The sequence below is a fragment of the Amblyomma mixtum genome, chromosome 2 (assembly GCF_055824585.1).
Source record: "Amblyomma mixtum isolate Tamu chromosome 2, ASM5582458v1, whole genome shotgun sequence".
Classification (NCBI taxonomy): Eukaryota; Metazoa; Arthropoda; class Arachnida; order Ixodida; family Ixodidae; genus Amblyomma; species Amblyomma mixtum.
In genome coordinates this window covers 209,146,052-209,173,625 of record NC_143013.1, presented here as the reverse complement: position 1 = coordinate 209,173,625, position 27,574 = coordinate 209,146,052, and the positions used below count along the sequence as shown (strand labels likewise).

Here is a 27,574-nt window from a genome sequence, read left to right as displayed (position 1 = left end):
CCTAATGTGTTCTTCGTACTTATACGAAAACTAACTCTCGAAGGCTGTTGAATTAGGGTTTCGTAGCCCTTCAGCCGCGCTAGAGAAACGGTCCTCAGGAGTATCGGTTCTTCCGTTCTTTCTCGGTCATCCATCGCTTTTAAAATGACACTCAATCTTCAGTGGCCATAAAGGACAACATGTTTTCTGCCTGTTGTGTTTCTACCCCCCAACCTCCCTCGATCCTCACGCGTCAGGTCCCTCCAACTCCCAACCCTCATAACATTTTGAAGCCCTTGCACTTAGCCGACAACCATGGGTTGTTTAATAAAAGGGCTGGGCCTCAAGAAAGGCGCACGTTGCAGGGGTCAACAAAGGTTCAGGTGCGCCAAAGGACAAGATAGATTTGAGGGGTAGAGCAGCCGCAGCTGAGGCAGGAAAAGTATGACGCGGTCAGCAGGAGACACCGCTGTCCTGCGGTCTACGTAGTTAGGCTGATGACTGCGATAACCCAAGACACCCGACATATATGAGACATAGAGAAGAAAAAATAGGGCGACAAAGGGTTTGAGATGATCTGCTAGGCGAACACTGAACCCTCCTGGGGTGCTGGATAGCGGAAAATGTGTGAACTAGTCAAGTTATTTTTTTCTGCTTAGCTTACTAAAAATAAATCAAAGTTGTAGAGCAATAGAGAAGCTGCAGTTCTCCTCTTTTCCTCTAAAGGAGGCTGTCTTTGAATATTAAGATAGGCGGCAAAATAGGGCTCGCAGGGATGTAAGTGTTGCGGAGCATCTACAGCTTTCTCGAGCAGGCATAGCACCATCCGCCTTTCCCGCCACTTGAAAAATTTTCCTCGCTTTTTTTTTCGATGCCGAGGGTGCTGGTGTATTCGAATTTTTACTATCGTGTGTGTTCTTGCACGTGCTTCGTTGTATGTATGTGCTTCTGTCAGTAAAGAGAGTTGATGTTTAGCATTAATCCTATCGTTTGTCCTTCTTGGACCACGTTGTATTGTGCTCGCAATTTTTTTTCTCGTCTCCAAAACCAACCTCGCCACTCGATGGAAGCGAAATGCTAGAGGCCAGTTTGGTGTGGTATGTCAGTGCACTGTAAAGAGCCCCAGGTGGTCGAAATTAGCGGAGCTGTTCATTACCGCGTCTCTCATAGCTTGAGTCGCTTTGGGACCTTAAACCAGGTAAACTATAAACCATCTCAAAAACCATTCAGCGTATCGGTTTCAAATAAAAAACTACATGGGGTAGTGGAGCATTACAGGTCAAAGTGTGGTGATTGCCGACCTCAAAGACTAGTCCAGTGAAAGTGTTTTCTCTCACTATAATGCTATATTCCTAGTAATGGGAAATACCTGGACGCTTAGTAACGCAGTGCGTTATTTGGCTCCATGCGAGCGAAAGTGTTTGAGCATGGCGATTAAAATTTCCTTCTCAGCGTCTATGCTCAACCATGGGTGGCAGGAGTGCGTCTTGGAGCGTAATGTGCGGTACTTTCTATGGGCAGCGCCTACTTTTCGAAATTGTAGTCCTGGGGATGTCGTTCAGTCTTCCTCTAGCGTTGATATTCAGAAGGAAGTGAAAAGTTCTTCCGCTGCAGTGAATGCCAAGGCATCTAGAAGTCCATTAGAAAAGTACGTATGCGTTTATAACGTAAGTCACCGTACGTAATGTTCCCTTATAGGGTCTCCTAAAGGTAAATACGCGTATATGATGAAGATATGTGGTTGCCATGTAAGATATAAGGTCATGTTTACATCTGGTGGTAAGGCAACTTGGACTACCTGTGCAAATTATAATAAAGTTCTTTAGAATGAGGATAGAATAAGGAGTGATTCGTGCCTCTGTGGCTATAGGGGAGGGTGGGTGTGTGGGTGGTGTCTAAGTCTTTCTGCCCTATGGACTACCGTCAGAGCGGCGATCTCTTCAGTGGCGGCGACATGCGTGCAGTAGAGGCCGTGGTGCGGTGAACGAACACCATACTTATCTGAGGGTCCATGTGGCTTGAACTAGGTTAATTTCTGACGTGAAAAGTAACGTCTCATGGTGTTCGTTCGGTGAAGTGGACAGCTGGGTAGTTGAGCATACAGGAAAGTTGTAGGGCACAGCCAAGGAAGGATGCCTTCCTTCTGTCCTGTAGCGCTTCGAGGTGGGCAGCAATTTACTGTGGGCACAATTTAAATACGAATACTGGCACTGTTTCTGAGTACGGTCGAAAAGCAATCTTGCGTCAGTCTGAAGCGGACTTCAGCGACACTGCTAAAGAGTACAACATGGAATAAAGGAATGGTAGCCAAGCTTTTTATCAAACGGGCTCTTTGCAGTGCAGTCCATCACGTTGTCAACCCTGAGAGTCCAACAAACGACGGCAGTGAGGCGAGCCTACACTTCCACAACTACAACAACGAGCATCATAGACACGGTACCTTCAAAGACAACCACTACCACAAGTACCAGTCTGACAGAGGCTCCGCCAGTGCCGGTGCCGCAAGGGCCCCCCAGTGAGTAGTTCTAGGCACAAGCGCAGTGACTATTTTGCAGCATAATCTTGACCAATTTTTCATAGTTTTGAGCCTGACAGAAAGTCACAAAGGCTGCCTTGAACATTAGACTTGTTATAAACTGAAGTCGAGTATTTGAAGTTTCCGTAATGCCAAAGACATATTCTATGAAATTGTGACTGTCCAGAAATTTAGAGCTCTTAGGACATTCTGCCACTGCTCTTGTCGGTGTGGAAAGAAGTTTTCTACCTGGGTTGCGCAGGAAGCAACTCCTTCGCTAGGTGCCAGGAAAAGAAGCTCTCTGACCGACACCAAACTGAATACTTCGAGCCAAATTGTACAATTGAGCCTCTCGAGGGCAGTCCGATGAGAGCGCTCGTTAAAGAACCCCAAGTGGTATAAATTAATCCGGAGTCCTTCACTACGGCATTCCTGATAGCACATGTCTACCTTCGGGACGTTAACCACCACATACCCAATTAAATTTAACAGGTTTTTCTGTGTGCCGTACCGCGCTGCTTTTTTCTACGTAAAAACGCATTCCTAGAACCTCATCACCTGGTTTCGAGGAATGGTGACTTGTACATGTGTTTCAGAAAAGCAAGTGTTCGAGTAGACGGCGACTACTGCGTGCTGACACAGCGCTTTAGTCCACAAAGCTGCACACTTATTCAGGCCATACAAAATGCTTCCTTCTCATCAACATGTTCACTACGTCCACTCTAATACTCCTGTCATACTAGCAAAGATAATGCAATTCGAATCGAATGACATCAGCACCTAATGTCATTAATCGGCTGCTACACGGCAACATTTAATGTCTTTAGGTTCGAATGACATTAAATGTTGCCACCAAATGACTTTGGGGAACTCATTCGCATTCGAATACAAAGCACACAAAGTACAAACATCTTTATAATATAAGAATATTAGAATTGGTTACCGAACGAGCAAAGTATATTAAGTTTAATAAATATGTCAATGCAAGATATGGTATTAATGAACTAAGATGGTGGTGGTGAGTATGACTGGAGTAAGACGAGATACAGGGTAAAGGATTAAATACAAGATTTCGAATCCAGGGCTAGAGAAGAAATTACAAACGTAATTTTTTTCTTGTCTGCTAAAGACAGAGAGAATGACGTTTGCCTGCATAGTTTCAGTGGGTTAGTATTATAGAGAGAATTGTTACTAATTGACCATCACTTTAACCGAACTTAATAAATCCTACTCTAAATATATCCGCTGTCTCTCAACAGATGTGCACTTCACTGCTGATCTCGTAAGAAAAGAACTGCAGCGCAACCAGGACGCACACAAGAGAGGACCACACAGGACTGGCGCTAAACTTCATCTAACTTTATTCACTAACAGCGCAACAAATATAAGGAAAACCAGGACACGTGCAGAGGGATACCAGTTTCCACACAACACTATCTACACAACCGTTCAAGATACGCCATTTCCGATTTGAAGAGGCTCACCGGCGTATCGATAACACAAGATACACCTCTCTTCCTTATATGAAATGCTTCCAATAGTTCCCTTGCCCTTGTGTCTTTGCTTCTACCTAAAATCTTTATCTTATGAAGCCGTGGTTGACACTTTTTGCAGTACTTTTATCTAGCCTGTGGCAAATGTTCTGCCGCTCGAGGGCATTCATAACACTCAGCGCAGTGCTGAGAAAGGTGTGCACCACTTACGTCTTTTACTAACCGGGCGTGCTCACCTTGCGTGCTCTTGTGTTCGTCTTGGTTGCACTACAGTTGTTTTCTTACAACATGCACCATCTAGCCCAACAAAAAGTTCTACTGCTTATCTCAAAGCGTCTTTCCGCTTTGTGTTGCTTGCACGGTTTTCATTCTCCCTCTTACTCTCGGTAGATCTATTCGCAGCTGCTGCTTCTCACATCACCGGCGTGCTTACATCTGCTACTGTACAAACACAAGCAGAATTCCGCCGCCACTTTAGTTTTCTTGTCTAGATTACTAGTGACATCTCGAGTATTTCCGTCCCTCTGCGCATATCTCTTACGTCTAGTGTCTGATTTTATCTCCGCTGTTGAGGCTTTATTCTGTGCATTAGTGCTTGCTTGCAGAACAATTTCTGTGTTTGTTTTTTTATGTCGTTTAGTTTGTGCCGATTAAATGATTTTATAAATTGGCTACTTTTGCTTATTATGATGTGTATGCGACTTTCACGATCTAGCATTTCTTGATGGACTCTCGTTTTCAGGGAAATCTTGCTAGCGGTGAGTAGTAGAGGTGGCATTATTAGGTGATGAAAATGCTGAAGTACTGTGATAGAGCTACGCTTACCGATCAACGCTTTCATTCGGCCGCCCGGATGTCGCAGTGGCCCATGCGACGGACCGGTTGTTGCCATCCATCTACGCGTTCTCTGTTTTCTTTGCTTAGGAAATTTTAGTGCGAGTTGAGCGCTTCCAGGCTTTGTCCCTCCCTTGGAGCGATGAAGTGACAGGTATTGGGGTGCCATAGCCCACCGCACACCACCATGCTTACATTGATTCCCAGGCAAACCGCGCTTACGAAATAATTTAAAGAGGGTCTGTAGAATGTCCATGGGATGTCATAAATATCGTAACGTTTTTATAAGGAATAAAACACATGACCACTACTCCACCCATTCACTCCTTATGACAACGCCGCCGCGGTGGCTGAGTGGTTATGGTGCTCGGCTGCTGACCCGAAAGACGCGGGTTCGATCCCGGCCGCGGCGGCTGGAATTTCTTTGGAGGAGAAATTCTAGAGGCCCGTGTACTGTGCGATGTGAGTGCACGTTGAAGAACCCCAGGTGGTCGAAATTTCTGGAGCCCTCCACTACGGCGTCTCTCATAGCCTCAGTCGCTTTGGGACGTTAAACCCCATAAACCAACCAACCTTATGACAACATAATGGATGTATGGGATGTATGTCGGGAGCCCCACATAGCTTACAACTTTGAAATAGGTGAACGTTAGGTGCCGACGATGCTAACAATAGTAAGTGTCCGCCACGCATCCATCGTCTTAAAGCAGTGGGTGCTTCACTTTTTCTGCAGTCCATCATTCTGGCGCACATAATGTCCAAGGCTGCACTGAAAATACGCCTCTCACTGATCTATTAATTCTTTGTTCATTCTTGCAGAGCGAAAAGACATACCGGAGGACCTGAGGCAGGCGGTATTCTGCGGGGTTGGGGAATCCTTCTCGGCGATGGCCTTACCTCCCATCGAGGGCTCTTGCGACTACATCTTTTACGACTCCCTCTACAGGTACGGGAAGAACAATCTGACCGGTGACTTCGAAGAGCCTCTGAAGGATTACATCCGACACGCATATTCCGTCTACGACAGAAAGCATGTCCCGAAGTACGGCCTCTCGTTCTCGTTGGAGTGAGTCTCTCAAATCTGGGAATTCCTCGTCTAGTACATACTTTCGACTTTTTGTCATTGTTCTTGGGACGAAAAATAATCAGCTGTACGCTGCGTGAAATAATTTGCTCTTGCACGGACTCTACTGGCTCTATAAAGATACAAGTAAATAAATGAATGAATGAATGAATGAATGAATGAAGTAATGAATGAAGGAACACTCTTATTTCTAAACCTCACTGGCGCAGGATTAAGAGGGGACCGGTTGGAACAGCTCTTTAAAACCGCCCCGAGGGCCAAGGCTCCATCCAGTCGCCTCAGCTAGTCAGAAGTGAGCCATAGGCAAAAGCAATGAGGGAAAGGCTATTACTTGTGGCTTAACCAAATCTCACGCGTTTGCAGCGGAATTACAACATTCAGTGATTACGAAAAGGGGCAATGTAAAAACACAAGCTCGTAACACAGGAACGCCGGAATGAGAAATTCCGTGGAGACAGCGTCAAACCATGCTTCGGCAATGATACCTACGCGCAGATTAGAGCACTGTCCATAGCAGCGACTGCATAACTGTGAATCACATGAAGGAAACCAACAGTGTTGGAAATTAAAGAAAGTATAGGGGAATGTTCGTATATTTTAAAATTATGGTGTAATTATGTTTGCGACTATAAACAACACGCAGTAATTTAAATACCGCTGAGTTTTGCAGCGCTGGTAGGATCCTATTCACGTGTGCTAAATAAACCACTATCACGTCGTTAACGCCTTGGTGTTATACGCAAGAAGCATAACATTTCTATGGGGTTCGTTCAGCATTCTCCTGCTTCTCCGCATTACGGACACGTAAGCTGCCTTGTCAATGTGGTACTCACTCCTTCCAAGTGTGTGATATCGCATCCTCTTGAAGTCGATTCTTGAAGAAGGGCGTGGACTGGGTGATTGGTAATTATTTGAGGGAAACAACAAAAGAGGGTTGAATAGCTGCAATGGTTTTATTTTCTCTTTTCCTTTCTAAGCCATGGATGATAAGCAGCTCACGCGGCTTCCATTTAAAGTTTTCCAGAAGGATTTAGCTATATTTTTAGTCGCTAAAGCCCCCAGGTGGTCGAAATTTCCGGAACCCTTCACCACTACGTCCCTCATAGGCTAAGTCGTTCTGGGGCGTTAAACCCCCATAAACCATATTGTTGGTAGTCTACTATGAAGCTACGCGTTAAAGAAAATTACCCACCTCTCAAGGCGCAGATATTCTTGTCTTATACAAGCCGATGGAAGAGGCTATTCGCCCAGAAAACATCAAATCATGCGACACGTCTGTCCGTAACCTTCTGAGCGAGTGACAACGAGTGCTGAAGCCGCCCGTCGGTGAAACGGGTCACACCAACTGTCGTTGAGTGCAAGCCTGCCGAGCGAAAACCAGATCCGTTCTAACGGGTCCACTATTTCTACCATGCCAGGAATGAAACCCTACAAGCGCAGATAAATCTCATTTCTGTTTAAATGGGCTTTGCAGAGGTACAGTGCTGTAAGCATTGTCGTAACGCAAGGACGCATTTAGGCAGTTGATTAATAAAACTGCGGTTCACATGGTTCAAGTACAACGCGGAGACAAACTTAGGTGGGGCGCGCGACAGGCGGCAGAAACGACAAAACTACAGTGCCTTCTTGAAGCAACGTCGCTTTCAGGCTAAAGACACCGCTCTTGATGGCGGCATGTTGGCGTCCATTCTCCCCTTCGGATCCATATTGTGCAATGCAGCGACGGGCTGTTTCCAAGGGAAAACATAACAGAGAAAACATCCGGAATTCAGCCAACCTATTGCTTTCCCATGACAGGGTGGTTCCACAGATCCTTTAAACAGTGAATTGAAACTGATTACATTAAGGTATATCACCTTTCGCAGCTCGTCTGCCGATAAACTAGGCTCCATGTGGAGAGTCATTGCATCCTCACAGTCTACATTGCATATTCCAGCACAATCTGTTGACCCGGATGCTGCCTATTTAGATTACTTTTCCAATGACCAGGGCTACTTATTTCGAGCTGCAGTTGCATACTCGACGAGGCCTGCCATTCTGACACCATGAAATACAGTGCGAGTAGTCGCCTTTTACGGCTGCTAATTTCAGGGGACACTAAAGGGAAACATCAAACTATACAAGACGGATAGGCTATTTCTCGCTAACACTGCAGATGTTTTTTCTGCTTCGAAAGGTGGCTACGTTGCTGAGAAAACCGCAAATGAAAGTCCCGAAATTATTCCAAATTTAAAGCGTCTGCGAAAAATAAGTGCCATGAAACGTCGTTGCAACGCAACTAATCAGAGATGCCACTTCAAAAAGTGGTAGCTCGGCCAGAAACCGAAAACCGAAAGTCAACAAATGAGTGGTCAATAAAGCCACGTGGGAGTCCAGGCCTACTCGGCCCCCCACTACTTCGATGGGGGCTCCCTGCTGCATAGCGTGCGTCTGCGTCTCGTTACAAGCTCCGTAGTTTTGTTAACGTGCATCGGCCTCCAGCCTAAGTGCATTAGCTGGCGGACTTCCCCGGAGGCTGACGATGAGTCAGGAAAGGCGTCGTCGCAGGCTCGACTCCCGGCGGCGACGGCGACTGCAGAAAGCATCCCTTCTCTTTGCTGCGGGAAGAAAGGAAACCAGCGACACCTCGGCGGCTGCCGAGGTGTAGCTGTCTGACTGACGCCCCATCTTTCCTTGACGGAGAATGACGACGGCGGGTGAAGCAGGCAGTCTTTTCCCCGCTACCTGCAGATAGAAGGGGGCTGACTTCGTCGCAGGGATCACTTTCCAAGAAATGGGTGTTCAGTGTTCAAGGCCCTGAACTAGCGGATTCTACTCAAGGTAGTGGTGAATCACTGTCGCTGGAAGAAGTTCTGCATCTCAGTGGCGTCAGCATCATCACCCCCGGATCCGTTGGGATGAGGAAACGGTGCGGTGAGCGGCAACCCAAGTCTAATCGAGGGATCCCTGATTGGACACTAATTCAATACCAAGATTCCCCATTTAGGGAGCTAGGGACATGAGAGCCTACAAAAAACCCCGCATGCTTTTGCTTTGAGATATCTCACGCACCTTCTGACACCTTCACGTACACTCTAAACACAGTAACCTATAAAGTAACTTTTGGACGTGAGTAACTTTTGTCACAAAAGTTACAATTGATGTTTTTTTTTATGTTTTCATTACGTTTTCTTTATTTTTGTGGAGCCCAAAGGTTACAACGGCCAGAAGTCAACCGTTTCAAAGGTTACGGTGAAAAAATTGCCAAGTAACCTTTGCGCAGTAACTTTTGGTCAGCACGGTAACCTATATGCGTCGTCAAGCCAGGAGATATGCACATATAGAGGACGTATGCTGCTTTATGTGCGGGAATGTGCTTTTCGGATGCAATGGGGCTGCGGTTTCGACCGCAAAGGAGATGCTTTAATATGCCGGAGACATCAACGTAAGCTATCGCATGAGACCGATACTGCTGTTTTGGGTCGCAGCCACATTGAATCGCGCGTTATCAGATATCTGTCTTCACATTTACCAAAGGAGGCTGCGAATGCAATGCAAATGCAGTATTTTGCGGCTGAATATATATGAGAACACATCTTGAATGTTCGATTCCTATCCATGAGCTTTGCAAAGAAATCCAACGTGCTACTTCTCTAAGCATGGTCTGTACCGATTTTATTGCGCGAATAAACGTTAATAAACAAATATTTCAAATTGCATGTAATTTCTCGATGACTCAGATAGAGCCTATTTCTCATCTTCCTCGAACCGATACGCGATAACAACGGTCGCAATTAAGAGTTAAAAGGAAGGGCAGCACCTGGGAAGGCGACAGCGGACGTAACCGCATTTGCAGCCCGCCGAGTGCGCGATTCGACTTCCCTTCATGTGGCTGTCTGCATACGCCTCCAATGTATCATTTCAGGTGGCAAGTATGTATCACAAATCAAAACGTAATGCGCCCACGGTACGAACGGCGGCGCCTATAAGAAACGAGTAATTTGCAAAGAACTACTCAAAATATTGCCACGTATCATTGCAGTGTGTGTTCGTTCACGCTCAAGGCAGCAGGAAAGGGTCGTTATCACTTTTGTTCGTGGCGCGAGAAGCGACCAGACTAATCTCGATTGTTCGAAGCCATGAAAGGCTGCATCTAGGTTTTTCCACATTACCGTAGATGATCTTGACCTGTTATCTGGAAGTTTCCTTGCCAGCTTTAAACTGAGCGATGCCGCGAGCGGCGGACATTCGTAGTTCGACGACCGACGAGCACGTTTGTCGTTTGTTGCTTACGCCGCCGCCGAGTGATTCAGTTATTTTGCGGGCGCAAGTCAGCCCAAAATAAAGAGCTTCGTTTCCTAGACTGGCTGGTGTCTTCCTGACCGCTGGACTGCCGTCACTACAACGTGACATCTGGTGGAGGTGCTGGGTAGACTGGAGTCAAGTCCTCCGGTGAATGACTCGAAGGGCTGGCGTCGCGACTTGCTGGGGGTGTCCGGTACATGGAAGGCTACCCCGCACCTCCACCAGATGTCACGTTGTAGTGACGGCAGTCCAGCGGTCAGGAAGACACCAGCCAGTCTAGGAAACGAAGCTCTTTATTTATGCCACGTTGTTGTGACGGAGGAGAATTTGTTCAACAAAAAATTTTGCAACTTCTGCTGCGGTACCACTAGGCAACGCTTTTGCTTCGGCGTAGCGGGTCATGTAGTCGGTGGCCACGATGATCCACTTGTTACCTGATGATGAAGTAGGAAAGGGGCCGAGTAGGTCCATCCCGATTTGCTGAAAGGGCTTAGTTGGCGGTGGTATGGGGTTCAGGAGTCCGGCTGGTCTAGTCGGAGGCGTTTTGCGTCGTTGACACTCACGGCACGTTTTCACGTAATGCGAAACATCGGTAGCTAGCCGCGGCCAATAGTACTTCTCCTGGATGCGGTGCAACGTGCGAGCAATCCCGAGATGCCCTGCAGTCGGCTCATCATGACATGCCTGCATAATTTCTTGCCTGAGATTTTTGGGCACGACAAGAAGATGCACTGTCCTGTTGGGCGCGAAGTTCTTCTTCAGAAGGACATTATTGTGAAGGACGAAGGACGACAGTTGGCGCTTGAACCCACGGGGAGGCGATGCGGTCTTGCCTTGCAGATAATCAACCAGGCTTTGCAACTCAGGATCCGAGCGCTGCTGCTGCGCGAAACTGCTCGCGCTTACCGGTCCTAAGAAAGCGTCGTCGTCTTCCTCTTCCGGTGCTGCGTCGACGGGGGCTCGCGACAAGCAGTCTGCGTCGGAATGCTTGCGGCCAGATTTGTAGACTACAGTTATGTCGAATTCTTGAAGGCGCAGGCTCCAACGAGCAAGGCGGCCGGAGGGATCTTTCAAATTGGCTAGCCAGCACAGAGCATGGTGATCGCTCACAACCTTGAATGGTCGTCCGTACAGGTAGGGGCGAAATTTCGACGTGGCCCAAATAATGGCGAGACATTCTTTCTCGGTGGTCGAGTAGTTGGCCTCGGCTTTCGACAGTGAACGGCTAGCGTACGCGATAACCTTCTCCTGTCTGCCATTATTCTGAACGAGGACCGCTCCTAAGCCCACACTGCTTGCATCGGTATGAACTTCGGTTTCGGCGTTTTCATCAAAGTGCCCGAGCACAGGAGGGGACTGTAAGCGGCGCTTCAGTTCGTTGAAAGCTTCCTCTTGCGGCCTTTCCCATTTAAAAGGCACGTCAGCCTTGGTAAGTTGGGTCAAAGGGTCAGCGATGCGCGAAAAGTTCTTGACGAATCGCCGGTAATAAGCGCATAATCCAAGGAATCTGCGTATAGCCTTCTTGTCATTAGGCTGTGGAAACTCTGCGATCGCAGCCGTCTTCTTGGGGTCTGGGCGAACTCCATCCTTGCTTACGACGTGACCAAGGAACAGCAGCTCCTCGTAAGCGAAGTGGCACTTCTCTCGTTTCAGTGTCAGGCCTGAAGACTTGATCGTTTCCAGCACTATCCGAAGCCTTCTGAGGTGGTCTTCAAAGCTTGAGGAGAAGACAACAACGTCATCTAAGTAGACTAGGCAAATCTGCCATTTCAAGCCTGCGAGCACCGTATCCATTACTCGCTGGAACGTCGCTGGGGCAGAGCAGAGGCCGAATGGCATCACCTTGAACTCGAAGAGTCCGTCTGGCGTGATGAACGCAGTCTTCTCGCGATCTCTTTCGTCGACTTCAATTTGCCAGTAGCCGCTCTTCAGGTCCATCGATGAGAAGTACTTAGCGTTGCACAGCCGGTCCAGTGTATCGTCGATGCGGGGGAGGGGATAGACATCCTTCTTCGTAATGTTGTTCAGGCGGCGGTAATCGACGCAAAAGCGAAGGGTGCCGTCTTTCTTTTTCACTAGGACGACCGGTGCTGCCCAGGGGCTCCTCGATGGCTGGATGACGTCGTCACGAAGCATTTCCTCAACTTGCTTGCGGATAGCTTGGCGTTCTAACGGCGATACGCGGTAGGGGCTCTGTCGCAGTGGTCGTGCGTGTTCGTCTGTGACAATGCGGTGCTTGGCAAGCCGGGTTCGTCGCACATTCGATGCTGATGAGAAGCAATCGGTGTACCTTTGAAGAAGACTGCGTATTTGGTCTTGTCTGCTCCGGGGTAATGCTGGGTTGATGTCGAACGTGGGTTGATGGCCTTGTTCAGATAGTTCTGCAGGTTGGTCGGGTAGGGCAAATACGTCTCTGATGTCTGCCAGCTCGTCGAGGAAAGCGATCGTCGTACCTTTGTTTAGATGCCGGTATTCTGCCGTGAAGTTGGTTAGCAACACCTGGGCTTGGCCATTTCGGATTTCGGCGACTCCCCTCGCGACGCCCAATCCTCGATCCAGGAGTAACTGGGTGTTCCCCTCGATAACACCTTCGGCATTTTCGATGTCTCCAGTACCTATGCCGACGAGAACACTTGATCGGGGCGGCACGCTCAATGCTTCATCGAGGACGTTTAAGGCAACCGCTAACAATGATAACCTGCGGGAGGTTATACGTGAAGTTGTGCGAGAGGAGCTCCGACGGTTGCTGCCAACGGGAACGCAGCCGCAACTTTCATCGCTCACTGACGTCATCCGGGACGAGGTTCAACAGGCCTTGGGTGTGACGCCGACACCCACGCAGCCTCTGCAGCCCCCAGCCATGACTTACGCCGCAGCTGTGCGCCGTCCTGCACCTCGACGACGGGACCCAAGCCCCTATCGCCCTCAGCCAGCTGCGTTGGACAGCCGCCCACTCGCCCCAACCCGCCCGTCCTACGATCGACGCGCGCAGCCGAGGAAATGCGACGAGTGGAGAACTCCCGACCAGCGCCGCCCACTATGCTTCCACTGTGGCGAAGCCGGTCACGTCCTCCGGCACTGCCCATACAGAAGACTGGGCATCCGAGGGTTCTCTTACGACGCTCCACGACCCCGACCCGGCCAGCGACCAGCCTAAATCGAGGATTTTTTGCGTTGGGAAGGATACTCATCGCCGAGCCGCCTACCGCGTTCTCCGTCGCCATCGTCACCGCGCTAAGTATCTCCTAGCCGAGGCTTCGCAGTGCGTGGACGCTTCCCCAGCCCCCGAAGGTTAAACTGAATAAAGCAGCCTCTGGAGGTGAGGTTGCTTCTGAGCGCGAGAACTAAGATCCTCCATCGACGAAAACAGAAGACCATGCCCCCTACGACGACGACGAACCCTACGACAACGACGGCCCCTACGACAACGACGACCCCTACGACAACGACGACCCCTACGACGACGACGACCCCTACGACGACGACGACCCCTACGAAGACGACGACCCCTACGAAGACGACGACCCCTACGAAGACGACGACCCCTACGACGACGACGATCCCTACGACGACGACGATCCCTATGACGACGACGATCCCTATGACGACGACGATCCATACGACGACGACGACTACTACTACGACGACTACTACGACGACAAATACGACGACAAAAACTACGACAACACCGACGGCAACGACGACACGGCCAGACTTGAAGCTTTTACCGCTGCCCTTACACCGTATTATGAACGCTAAAGGACTCGAAATTTCATTCTCCGTGTTTATTTTCATTTTAAAGCATCGAGACGATGCTTCTTTGGAAGGGGGGTAATGCCACGTATCATTGCAGTGTGTGTTCGTTCACGCTCAAGGCAGCAGGAAAGGGTCGTTATCACTTTTGTTCGTGGCGCGAGAAGCGACCAGACTAATCTCGATTGTTCGAAGCCATGAAAGGCTGCATCTAGGTTTTTCCACATTACCGTAGATGATCTTGACCTGTTATCTGGAAGTTTCCTTGCCAGCTTTAAACTGAGCGATGCCGCGAGCGGCGGACATTCGTAGTTCGACGACCGACGAGCACGTTTGTCGTTTGTTGCTTACGCCGCCGCCGAGTGATTCAGTTATTTTGCGGGCGCAAGTCAGCCCAAAATAAAGAGCTTCGTTTCCTAGACTGGCTGGTGTCTTCCTGACCGCTGGACTGCCGTCACTACAACGTGACAATATGGCATGACGGCCGCTCCAGTATGCGTGAGACGCGCATGCGCAGACGGCCGGCGCTTGACCCAATGAAAAGCGGCGCTTCTGTTTCAAAACGCTTGGCATCGTTGCACGCCGGCAGGGTTGCCGTTGGTGGCTACTTTGCGCCAAATTGGCTACTTTTCGACCCCGTCTGGCGCTGAAAATTTCACGCTGGCTCCTTGGCTACTTTCTGGCTACTTTGAACTTCTCTTTTGGCGCATTTACTAGCCATTCTTTTTTTTGCAATTGCATATACAATAGTTTGCAATTGCATATACCATAGCAAGCAAGAACAGAAAAGAACAATTATTTCCAAGCTTTGCTGTCCTCATTGCTGTCCTGGTCGCCTTGATGCGCGCGCGCATCCTCGACGCATATATTCCTCCAACTAATTGAAGTCTGAAATACGCCAGCAGCAGAGAATTAGCGGTGCACTTGATCGCGCATCATGTGTGACTTTCTGGCACGCAGCGGCATCGTACAAGGACACTTGCGGCGAATGCCCTTTTCAACACCTGGCGCAAGGAGCACTGAAAATTTTGACCCTTCCAATTTCTAATGCTGATGCAGAGCGCGTGTTCTCTTGCGTGAACTTGACGAAAACAGAGATTCGTAACAAAATGAAGCTGGACTTGCTTATGGCAATTCTGCGAATCAAATTTGGGCAGCGACTCCAAGAAAAAACAGCATCTTCGTTTAACGTTCCTGCTGAGTTGTTGAATAGAATGTGCCTAAATTACTCCGGCAAGAACACTATCTACTCTAGATAAACTACGCGGACTGAACTTTTCTTTATTTGCAACGTACCTGATACTTGAAGGCCGAGCAAGAGGCCCAAAGTTTCGTGCTCTTTATTTGCTCTGTGTTTTTGTGTTGATTCAAAATGATATTATTTATTGTTCATTAATAAAAGTTGCTTATAATAATGGTTCTTTTCTACTTGGCTACAAATGTGGCGCCAAGATCAGGTGGCGTGGCTACTTTTGGCTACTTTTAGCTTCAGGTCTGGCTTTTTTTGAAAAATTCCCAACGGCAACCCTGCACGCCGGCAGGCATGCCGGCAAGTCTGGACGGTGGGAAGGCTTGGACGTTGCAGCGTTGCGGAGGCAGCTTTGTTCTTGGAACCGAGAGTTGGTACCGTTCGTGAACAACGCAGTCTTTTGGTTGCGTTTCTGCAGTGGTTTGTTTGGGGTAATGTCGCTAAGCAGCAGGGACCTGTGGGGTACGCTGCGCGGCAGCTGCAACGAACCTCAATGTGACTGTGGACGCTACGTCGTTGTGTGCTCGGCGGACAGCTCCGCGCCCAGCGCTATTCGTTGCGACTACTGCAATCACGTTCCAGGGGTTCATGGAAGAATAACGGACTTGGGTGAGTGTCCTTTTTTTTACCATATGCACAGTAACGACCTGCGAAGTCATTTATTTCATGCTTGTCAAAGTGCGTATTTTCTTTGTTTGCCAAACCAGCTTCATTTCTAAGCCTCGTTGAGTGCACTTCGAAGCGAAATCTGGTTCAGTAGTATGAGTGCCTCATTCACCTATTGCGCGGGGTTTCGTGCCAATAAGTTTGGTTATCAAGAATATTGGTTTTAGACTATTGTTGCCGTACGTCATTTGGGGTCATTAGGTGCGATAATGCGGTGGAAATCCAGCGCTAATTCTAGATCGTTTGCATGCGTGTGCGCGCGTTTTTTGTTTTTTTTTGTATACATACAAGAGAGCACGCTTAAAACGCACGCCGGTACGTTTTTAATTAAGGATGTGATTTGGGCGAGTTGGTATCGTAAGCTATCTTATGACGCAATTCCACATCGGCGCTATACTCTCTCCCAGGCGGCGGCAGTCGTCTCCTCGACTCAAGTGGCGATCACGTGAATCTGGCTCGGTGCGCCAGTCTGTCCCAGTGCCTACCGCATTGCCTGCCTATCCTCTTTCCTCTCTTCCCGGCGCCGTCTGGATGACGTTTGTGTTTGTTATGGTTGTTTTTCGGGAGTGCGGCGCGTCGACTCATCAGCGTTGGCGACGGGAAGTACAGCGCAGGGTGTGTGGTGCGCGATCGATCTGAGCTGACGTGCGTAAGACAGTGTGAGCCCTGCGCTAACAAGAATTAAGTTGTAACTGCAATATATCCGTTTTTTATTCTCACAAATTTGTGTTAGCGACGAGTGTAATTACTCGCTCCTCCTCCCGTTTGCTCATCTCTAACAGTATTGATTCATGTATTGAAAACAGCACGGGAAAACGAGACGATGTGTTGTGTCTTTCTTTGCTCGTCTTGTTTTCCCGAGCTGTTTTCACTATGAAGCGGTACTTTTGTTTTGAATCTGAATTTTGGAACTTTGCACGTCGTTTCATTGATTATCAATTGATCGGTGCGCCATACGATTTTGGCAATACAATTGGGCTCATTAAAAAAATTGGCTGTGGTTTGACCAATGGCCATCCTGAGTGAATTGCGGAAGCAACAGCGCAGCAATCGCAGCAGCGGCGCTGCGATGCGGTAGGCACTGCGGTGTTCTTTGCATACCATGTTTCACTCTGGTGAGAATATCAGCCATGCTTTAAGTATGAATGGTTGCTCACTGGCTCTAATTTAACATCCGACAGATCCCACTGCCGGAAGAGTTGCAAGTGACTGCACCTCATGTATATACCTGCGCTGAGTGTTTACGCTGGAAGTATCAAGAAGTGATCTCGATCAGCAACGGCAACCTAGAGCGTGCCCTCATCTTCTGCCTGGTGACATATTACATAAAAAACCTCGACTATCCACCGGCATTTTCCGCCATACTCATCCTGCTGCAGAAGATTGCCCTGCCAGACACTTCAGTGCCACGTGGACTACTGACGAACCGACTTAAGAGCTTGTTCATGCTCTTGAAAAAGAATAATTTGTTCTAATTTCTTGGAAAGAAATGTGTTTCAATTGTTCACTTTCTAATATGTTGTATATTTTCTACAGCTAAATTGAGCAAGTTTTTTTTTTTTTAACTGCATTACACAAGTTGATGTAGCGTGGCTTTTTGGGCTTGTTGGTATACATAGTTCCAATACACTGTAGCGCTGCAAAAGACGAGGACACAAGAGACGAGAGACGAACACCACGAGAGCTAACTTCCAACAAATTTCATTCTCATGAAGCATCACATTTATACGCCAGATAACAGTAATCACACGTGCGAACAGTATCAATTTCTTAGAAAAACGAGCTCATTATCTAAGAGGAGACTAGAAGGTGTGCTTACACACGAGCATCCTGACCTATTTATTTTTTCGGCTTCAATGATTTCGCGCGTTACCCTTTCTCTGCTTTTTCCTATTACCAGACTTTTATCAAAGAAAGTCTTACAGGTTTTTCGACTTGCATGCGAGAATGTGGTCAACCAGCGATCCGCCTTGCCCGTTTCTGACGTTGCGAGCGTGTTCCATTAGGCCCTCGTTCAGACGCTCGCAACGTCAGAAACGGGCAAGGCGGATCGCTGGGTGACCACATTCTCGCATGAAAGTCGAAAAACCTGTAAGCCTTTCTTTGATAAAAGTCTGGTAATAGGAAAAAGCAGAGAAAGGGCAACGCGCGAAATCATTTAAGCCGAAAAAATAAATAGGTCAGGATGCTCGTGTGTAAGCACACCTTCCATTCTCCTCTCAGATAAAGAGCTCGTTTTTCTAAGGAATTGATACTGTTCGCACGTGTGATTACTGTTTTCTGGCGTATAAATGCGATGCTTCAGGAGAATAAAATTTGTTGGAAGTTAGCGCTCGTGGTGTTCGTCTCTCGTCTCTTGTGTCCTCGTCTTTTGCTGCGCTACAGTGTATACACTGTAGCGCAGCAAAAGTTCCAATATATTGGAAGTTGATGTACTTATGCGAGTGTTGTCAGGCTTATAGCACTGTTAATGTTACAAGTTATTGGTCATGTCCTTCTGCATCTTTGTTAATGAAGTGACTAGAGGAGTCACAAAGGGCTTTTGTGCATATGATCTAGGCAAGTTGTGCTGAATTTGCTGATGTTATGTATACCTATGAAAGCTGTTAGGTATATGTATATCTCTGGTTGCTGTTTAGCCAAGATGTTTAAATCGATTGATTGTTTGCGTTTGTATGTGGCCGCAAGTTTTTAAAGAACTTATGTTATCTGCACTGCTTGGACCACCTTTCTTGATCTCTTAGTGTATAGTCATTTTAATCTTTCTTTTAAGAAGTGTGGTAAAATGTGTGATCAAAATATTGCCTTCTCTGATATTTTTGCCATTCATATTTTGTGTCTGATATATCCCTTACACAATGTCAATTTGACTTGGCACTTGGTCGTGAATAATAGAGCTTTTATTTTGTTCTTTTTGGTACTACAATTACAGTGCCTATTTTCTTATTTACATTGCAATAAGAGTGATATGCTGTAGCGAAGCTGTATTCGAAGCGAGACTTCATCTGAGCATGCTTTATTGAGTTGCTTGTTCAACGTGGTTCTGTTTCGCATGCCAACAGTAATACTGTAATATGGGCCCATATTTTTGAGTGCCTTGCATGCCCATTTATTGTGATTTTTTTTTTGCAAAATGTTTGTAAAAATGGTGCCTTGGACATACCTGCATCTGTTACATTCCTTAGTTTTCTTCAATGTAGACAATATTTGGGAAGTTTTGTTGTTTTGTATTTTTTTTAGTCTTGAAGATGTTGCAGTGAATTAAAATTTTGCCCATCATATGCTGATGTTTGTCATTTTTCTCCTTTCTAAACCATTCTCTTGTTTGGCCAATTTTTGTTCCATTCAAATTGAAATCCAGCAGAGCTCTGTATTTCATCACCTTCAGCAAGTTGCAGTGACATTTTTGCCATTTTTAGGCCAGCCATTGTGGCTTACAAAGGTTACACATTTTGGAGCACGTAACCTATGGCTAGCTCAATGATGTATACCTTTGTAAAGGTTACAGCGCTAAAAAAGTCGCGTAACCTATGCGTAAAAAGAAGTAACCTTTACCATTTGTAACTTTTACAAAGGTTATAAGTGGAAAGTTTACATTCTGTAACCTTTAAATTATAGGTATACTTCAATGTGAAAATGTGCACCTTTGCAAAGGTTACCCAAAGGTTACCGTGTTTAGAGTGTATTTCACAGTACTGTAAATAAACTAGTAAAATTTCCATCTTCATCACCCTCTGTCTCTCGCTACTGCGTCTCCAGTCGCCAAACCGATCCAGACGCGTCTAAGAACGTAGGCTGCAACATCTGATCGCAGCAGTGGATGCAAAAGAAACTATGCGAAGTTATCAAGTGCAGCTGCAGACAGCAGAACAAACTGCTGATCGCATCGGTGACGATAACTCGAGCATGTGGCATTCGGTGCGTTTTGTGGCTTGGTGTGCACGTATGCTTCGAGGGATCCACAAAAGCATGCGAGCAGCAGTCGGGCTTATTTATTCAACACCACACCACAGTGAAAAGCTGCACGTGCATTTCTCACCAAGCGGCGCACTGTGCTGTCGATTATTGTTGACTAACTCCGCAGTAAGTGTGATCGCAGACAATCTTATGATTGACTCTGCTGTGGTCGTTGCTCTTTAAATTTTCGTGAATTGCTGCCTACGGGTTGTAAATCGGAAACGAATCAGGGTATGTTCCACGCAACCGTAGTCTGCCGCGTATAGCTTTTGGCAGAGGACGCACGCATAGCCTTGACGAACGCGCATAAGCTAGTTGAACGTTTTTCTCGCGGAGATCCCTGCCTTAAGTGCCTGCGCCTTACGTAGTGCGTGCATTATGACCCACGCTGGGTAATCTTTTTCTTCAATGAGCCAAATGAGAGATGATAGTGCATACATGAGGTACTCCTGAGCTAATTTTCAGCCCATATGAAAGCGTATTCGCCTATACACTGCGCAGAAAACATGAAAGACAACGCGTTCACATCGTGCCTCCCACGTTGTCAATATGAATGCCTGCATGTTTCTGCTGAGCCCATAATAAAAATAAAGAAACATATATCATGCAATTTCATAACGCCGGCAGCCTGCACAGCAGACGATTCGACGGCTGAAGTGAAATCGAAACTGCTGAATACTCCTTTTTTTGTACAGAACTACCTGTCCAAACGGCTTGAAGGTGATGTTGTGCGATATCTAAACTCATTTTGAACGCAATTTACCAATTTGTGTGAGTGAGGCACGCGAAAAACTTGCAAATTATGAAGGATTCATAGCTTTGTCTCTTTTAGAGCATTAGTGAAGTCGCGCAACTACCCAAGCTTTGAAGTACGGCAGTGCAAATAAAATTGCTTCGACCGGACATGGTGGTAAATATGATGCAAGGATAAGTTCTAAAACCCTGAGTAAAGATGAGTCATTGAAAGTGTAAACGAAAAGTTAGGGAAGTGGGCTGTTAGTCAAAGTCATAGACAGAGTTTTCGTAAGATTTATTTTTACTTGCCAGGTATTACACCACGTACTAAAACTCGAAACTGAGACATTTAGTTGAAGGTGTTCTTCTGGTGCGTTAAGTATCTGATATAATACGCAGTCGTCCACATCAATTTTTGTGTGTGAAGTGACATTGTGAGGGAAGTGATTTATGCATATTAAAAATAGTAAACGACCAAGAACCGGCTCTTGAGGGTCGCCAGATGACACGCGACCGAACAACATGAAGGATAGAACATTATGGGTGCACAAGAGGTATGAAGTACAGAGATGCATTTGGAAAACAATAATTGCGCTGGCGCTTACTTGTGGCACCGTGGTTTTTGCCTCCGGGTGGAGATCCCCTCGGGAACAGAAATAAATGAGAGAGCTTTTGCAAGGTTACCAAAAGGGGCCCACGGGAAAGCCACGAACAAGGCAATAGAGGGGGACGTGGACTGGCATAATTTTAAGAACGGGAAGCTTAGAGAAGAATATTTCAAGAACGCCTGAGGCAATTGTACTTCAACAGCTGGGCAACTAACATATTTCACTAATTAAGTACCAATGGCGTAGGAATGCTAAGGTGCTGACCAGTCCCTACGCAGGAAATCGAAACGGAAAAATAGAGAGCCTTAAACGACATTGAGAAAGGCAGAGTGTAAGAATGAGATTAATCCAATGAAAAAGACAGAATTCAGTCCTCTATAGACCAGATTTTTTTACCCTCGCACGCAGGCTGCGGACGCGCGCCTACTCTCGACGCCAGCCGCCATCTGTCGGCGCGCGCGGCCCGAGGGACTGCGGGTCGCGCCGGCGCCGCGCATAGAACGCATGTTTACGTGTTCGCTTCTGCCGTTTTGTGCTCCATCAGCTAACGTATGAGGGTGTGTGCTGTGCGTCACTACTCACATTTGCCCTCTTCCAGACAGTGCTGCGGTTATCTTGTGCGCAGTTACTCGTTAACGTGACATCCGAGTGTAGTCGACCAAGTAGTGTACGGACTGGAAACCGGCACTTCTAAGCAGATTTCTGCGCTGTCGTGTCGTTTGTCGTCGCCTTTTACGTGCGATATCATCTATGATAATTTTATGCATCAGAATGTAGATCTATTGATTTGACTCAGTGGAGTAGTAACTGGATAGGCGAGCTGCAGACTGAAGGTTGTCCCGACGGAGCGCGTGTTTTCGATCACCATGTACGTGTTCGGCACCCTTGCGCTGAGCTTGCTCTTGTTCCCATTAAACACATTTCATGCAGAGGATTGTAAGCACGACCGCTACCGATTTCAGCTGCTTTTTCCGCACGCATGTTAGAGGTATCTGGGGAAAGGTTTATCTATAGTATCTTTCTGCTGTTGGTATCTACCTTAGCTTGGTTTGGTTTATTAAGGTTTTACGTCCCAAAGCGACTCAGGCTATGAGGGACGCCGTAGTGAAGGGCTCCGGAAATTTCGACCACCTGGGGTTCTTTAACGTGCACTGACATCGCACAGTACACGGGCCTCTAGAATTTCGCCTCCTTCGAATTTCGGCCGCCGCGGCCGGGATCGAACCCGCGTCTTTTGGGCCAGAGCAGAGAGCCGTAACCACTGAGCCACCGCAGCGGTGCGGTATCTACATTATTCATAGGAAAATATGCGCGATTTCATTACATTTTCCACACTTAGCCAAACGCCTACGCAACGCTCTCACACGCGGCGAGAGCTCCTGAATAAAATAACGCGACTTCGGACCTCAGAATTAGTGAAAGCTGGATTAGCTGCTCATATCTATTCAAGCTTTTATAAATTAAGCGGAAGTACGTTTTTATGCACCAGGTTGCATAAACCATGACAAAATTTGTTTTCTGTTGGCGCTGCGACTCAGTTGAGCTCACAGCGGTAATTTGTTGATAAACTGGCGCGGCGACAAGAAAGCCGTTTGTGGAAGGGGGGGGGGGGGGGGGGGGGGGGGGCTTTATGGCCGGCAGGAAGGAATAAGGGTGCATGGGAATTGGAACTGCATACTAGCCGCACACCTAATTCTTGATATTGAATAAAAAGTTTCTTTGCGGTGGAGCACCAAGACGGAATTCGATTAAGCACGAGCGCGTTCTAAGCGCCGGCACAATTAACTTGAATGTCAAACAAAATGTCATTAAAACGCGTCAATGTTATCGCTTTGATAACGTAAATACTTCCTGCAACACAGCCACGCAGCAGAAGTATGCTCGACAATGTTTTCTTAGCGCCCGAAGCGCGGCTATATGCACGCGCGGCCGCGGAACTGCCGCAGCCCCGCAGTCCCCAAAGAAACGCCCGCACCGCGGCGCGCCAGTCGGTGCAAAATGGCCGCGCCCGGGAGAGGCTCAAAAATCTGGTCTATAGGAAATAGAAAGGAAAAATGAGAAAGGAAGCGTTCTTTCATAACTCAAGAGGCAGCGCCCTGTTCTTGGAAGCGAGATCAGGATGTCTTAGAAACTGAAGCTACATAGCGATATTTTGCCAAGAAGATGAAACATGTACAATGCGTGGAAAATACGTAGAAACAATTGAACCTTAGTAGAATGTGGCAGTATGCAACGAGAGGTCGGTAAGGCCGGAGGACCTAGGGTTTAGAGATAACAAAGGCAATGTTATTGAATCGGCGGCAGACGTTAGCAAAAAGCTATAGAAGATTGATAGCGCTAAAGCGCGATAATGAAACAAGGATTGAAGTTTGGGATTAAAATCTAGTCAAAGGCAAAGAGGAGTACAAGCTAGGAACTTGACCAGAGTGAAATTTGACAGATTGGTTTCGAGAAATGCAAAGAAATTTCCCGGAAAGCAATGAAATAGCAGAGGTGCAGGGCAATAATGTAGGCTGAACCGGTTCGTTGCCGACACTGGCAAATACGTTACGTGCCTAATCACTGACAAACGGACAGCACGCGCTTCCTCGCCGATCGTGCTTCGCGGAATCGTACGCGTGACGTTTTGCTCTCACAACCACGACCGCCTGTGCCTAACACTGCATATCACCAGCTTGTTCACCAGAAGCGCGGAAAAAATACGACTGTGAGCACGAAAGGACGCCCGTGTGCACACTAGTCTCGACACCAGAAGTGCAAGGTCAAACGATGTGGTCATACAGCTGTGCCGATATCTGCCGGCTATATCGCGTGCCTCACATTGTTATGTCGCTGGCTGGGAATCGGCTTTCAACAAAGCTTCTTCGTAAAGGCAGCCTTCGATTAATTTTTGTTGTGCTGGTCGCAGCGCCGTTAACCGAGCCCTGCCATAAGAGCCCTTGTAAGAGCAAGCATTCTTCAAGCGGACCTCCTGAGCTTTTTCGTGCAGCCTGTCTGATCTAATAGGAATGCGCTTCCGCGTGCTGTCGAAACCACACGTGGCTTCTATCAGCTAACTCAGATAATCCGAATACACCTACTCAAGGAACGTTATTGAATCCATTCAGAATCGTGCGGCACGCTTCATTACTTCAGATTACGATTTTCAGCACAGCATTACCGCTATCAAGTCATCCATCGCTATCAGCCCACTAGCCCTTAGACGCAAAGTTTCTCGCTTATGTTTATTGCACAAATTATATCACAATTTTCCTAACCTACGCGAGTCCCTTCTAGTCCCTCCTGTGCGCACGTCATCCCGTTTATTCAACTCCATGAGCATCCAACGTTTACACGGATCAACTAATGCCTTTAACAAATCTTTTTTGCCAGCCGCTATTCAAGACTGGAATCTGCTTCCAGAATCGGTTGTCATTGAAAGCAATCCAGTAAGGTTTAAAGAACGTCTGATGTGTTATCTTGCTGTATAAATGGTTTCATTTCCCTTTCGTGACATTATTTCTCTTTATGCTTTTGTTGTGTGTGTGTTTTCTTGTTTGTTCTTTTTTTTCCCTTTTTTTCCCCACCAATGTGAGTCATGATGAATGTACTACTCCCCCCCCCTTATGTAATACCCCCTCCCACGGGCCTTTAAAGGTGCACTGAAGAGGAATCTGAACATGTCTTTTTGCCGCGGGAACTCGATCTACACGTTCCTAGCATTCTTAGAAATTGCGACTTATTGCCCTGTATGGCCGATTTCCCAAATTAAATCGAATTAACGTCCGGCTCCCGCCCTTTTTTTTGAATTGTGCCTCGTACGATGGGCGGAGTCGACCAACGCGTGGAGTGCCTTTCACCCAGTCCCGTGGCGGCTTGCCGCTCTGCCATCGGCGGGGTAATACGTAGTAGTCCGTAGTAGCAAATAGTCCGCGCGTATTTTTATTTCTGCGGGCTTATTTTGCGGCTATATTATCTGCGAATGAAACTATTTATTCATGGAAACCTAAAAAACAAAATAAAGCGAAAGCAAAGCCTCCACGGAGCTGGCTGAAAGGAACTTCACGCGTTGGTCGACTCCGCCCATCGTACGAGGCACAATTCAAAAAAAAGGGCGGGAGCCGGACGTTAATTCGATTTAATTAGGGAAATCGGCCATACAGGGCAATAAGTTGCAGTTTCTAAAAATGCTAGGAACGTGTAGATCGAGTTCCCGCGGCAAAAAGACAAGTTCGGAATCCTCTTCAGTGCACCTTTAAGGGTCAAATAAATGATGATGATGATGATGATCAGTAAAAATGTACCTCTAGTCTTTCCAGATGTGGTCTCGCGATTATCGTGGCCCGAAAGGCAGACGAGAGCAGTTTTCAGGCGCGCAGTAGAAAAACTGCAGCATCGCCTGGGCATTGTAGGCTGACTAACGTGTGACAGCAAGGTAGATATACCATGGTAGCGAAGGCTCCATAGACGCCCATTGGTCCAAAAAATGGCGCCTCATGGGGGCACCCCAGCGCCCCTATTTTGGGGGGCAAAATACGTATGAGTGACGTTGAATGACGTCACGCATACGTATGCTTTTGGCGCGAATTATAAAGTGGTCTTTTTATAGAACCCGCATTTTCGAGTCGGTATCACTTGAAGGTTGCCTTTCAGTGCGCACCAACCTTTGCCAGTCAAATGTGCTCGAGTTCCTGCTAGTTATGGCCTTGTTAATGTGCAATTGGGAATCCAATGAAAGTGACTGGCAAAGAAGGCAGCATAGAAAGGCAGCAACACTTTCAGACGCTGACTAAGCATGCATGATTCGTAGTGGAAACCTTGGTGGAAATACTGGTGCTAGTACTTTTGAGTATATCAAGGTATGATGCACAAAGCACAGGCTCAAGTGCACAGTTTGCAATACAGTGTACGGCAAGTATGGTTTTCATATACATGTTTTATTACAGCAACCAAACAAATACAGTGCTAAAGCACACCAACAAAAAATGCGCATCACAGGCAGCTCAAGCAGTAGTTTTTTTAAGCTGGCTATTTATCCCAATGGTAACAGTGCGGATAGGAAAAAGCCCTGAAGTTCCACGAAGGTTGCCAAGTAGGAAATTGAAAAGTACAGAAAACAATGCTAAGACAGCTTGCATTGATGCAAACATGACATAAGCAGGCGCATCAACACATAGACCATGCAGCACACAGGGATTACTCTTCACATTTCAGTTCTTCAACTGAAAGAATATAGCAGCTATGTTTACACCTGCATGACAATATTAAAAACAAGTTTTAGCATCAACAAATCTGCTCAACGTTAGAGCATTACGCCATACATAGGGCTTGCGCACAACCTCGAGAGCTCCTTGTCGCTAACCGAAGTAATTGGAAGCAATTCGAATCAAACTAAAATATACATGAAGTGCTGTTTAAAGTGAAGTGCAAGGACATTCAGTACAGCCACTCCTTCCTCGAGTAGGCACAGCATCGACACGCAGCCATCCTGGCCGCAGATACACAAACAGTTCGAAGTGCTTGGAAGAAACCCTCAGGTCTCGCAGCTGACACGACGTCTTCTCCAGGCTGAGGTGCGGCAGAGCTGCACCCACGTTTTGCACCTGGACACGATGCAGCGTCCACGTTATACAACTTAACCCAAACGTCTACTCCAAACGTCAATGCGCCAAGATTCATTTCACCTAAATGCAGTACGCAGAAAATACTATGGCAGAAAATGCTCGCGCCAAGCCTCCGCGCCTCAGAGTGCGGTTACGCTCGCCTGATACCACGCGGCTAGCTGATTTTCTATGCTCAAAGAGTGACGAGAGAGATGCAGCAAAATGAGTTTAAAATTACATTGACGGTCATGTATACGTAGAACGGCAATAGCTACTCCTGGGCGAATTCAGTTAAGGCACAGTCAATGCGGCGCACATACACATGGTTGAGTTTCGATACTGTCAGTTGCGAGGGGATCCTCACAATGGCTTCACGGTGCTGCAAAACCCATTAATGTCATGCTCAGAGCTGTTAGGCAGCGCAGTTGGTTTTCAATTGACCATGCGGCAAGTAGAGGGCATGTGGTTGCTCATGAGAGTCCGGTATGAATTTCACGTTGGTGACAGTCGGCTGCACGAAACTAGCTATAAATAAGACATATGATTTCTGTCTTTTGCACATCTTATGACTGCAAGTGCGTGCCCTGCAATTTACTAAAATATCCCGATAACATGAAGCCAAGTGCGTATGAAACGGTTACAGGTACTACAGGCGCGGAAAGCCCGACAAAAGCATATCTAGAGCAGACGACAACGGCAAGAGCTCACCTGCGAAAGTCCAGAGGGAAGCGGTGTAGTCTTGGTAAGACACCCACAGTACAACCCACGCTGTCACAATGTGCCACGGAGCAAGGGTTCTTCACATGCCGCAACCTCATCCTGAAATGCAGAGCTA

The 27,574-nt window shown here is 47.2% G+C and overlaps 1 protein-coding gene across 20 annotated transcripts in view; it reads left to right on the top strand.

Moving 5' to 3' along the window:
- LOC149362430 (uncharacterized) overlaps positions 1 to 27,574 on the top strand; it is a 131,004-nt gene that overhangs the window by 73,811 nt on the left and 29,619 nt on the right. For 14 of the 20 annotated variants that reach the window (XM_089573013.1, XM_089573014.1, XM_089573030.1 and 11 more), the window contains 2 exons: positions 2,318 to 2,494; positions 5,641 to 5,887. In XM_089573013.1, coding sequence (XP_089429139.1) covers positions 2,318 to 2,494; positions 5,641 to 5,887 — 424 coding nt within the window. The remainder of the gene's footprint in view (positions 1 to 2,317; positions 2,495 to 5,640; positions 5,888 to 27,574) is intronic. The other 6 variants (XM_089573020.1, XM_089573028.1, XM_089573021.1 and 3 more) reach the window with 6 other exon arrangements.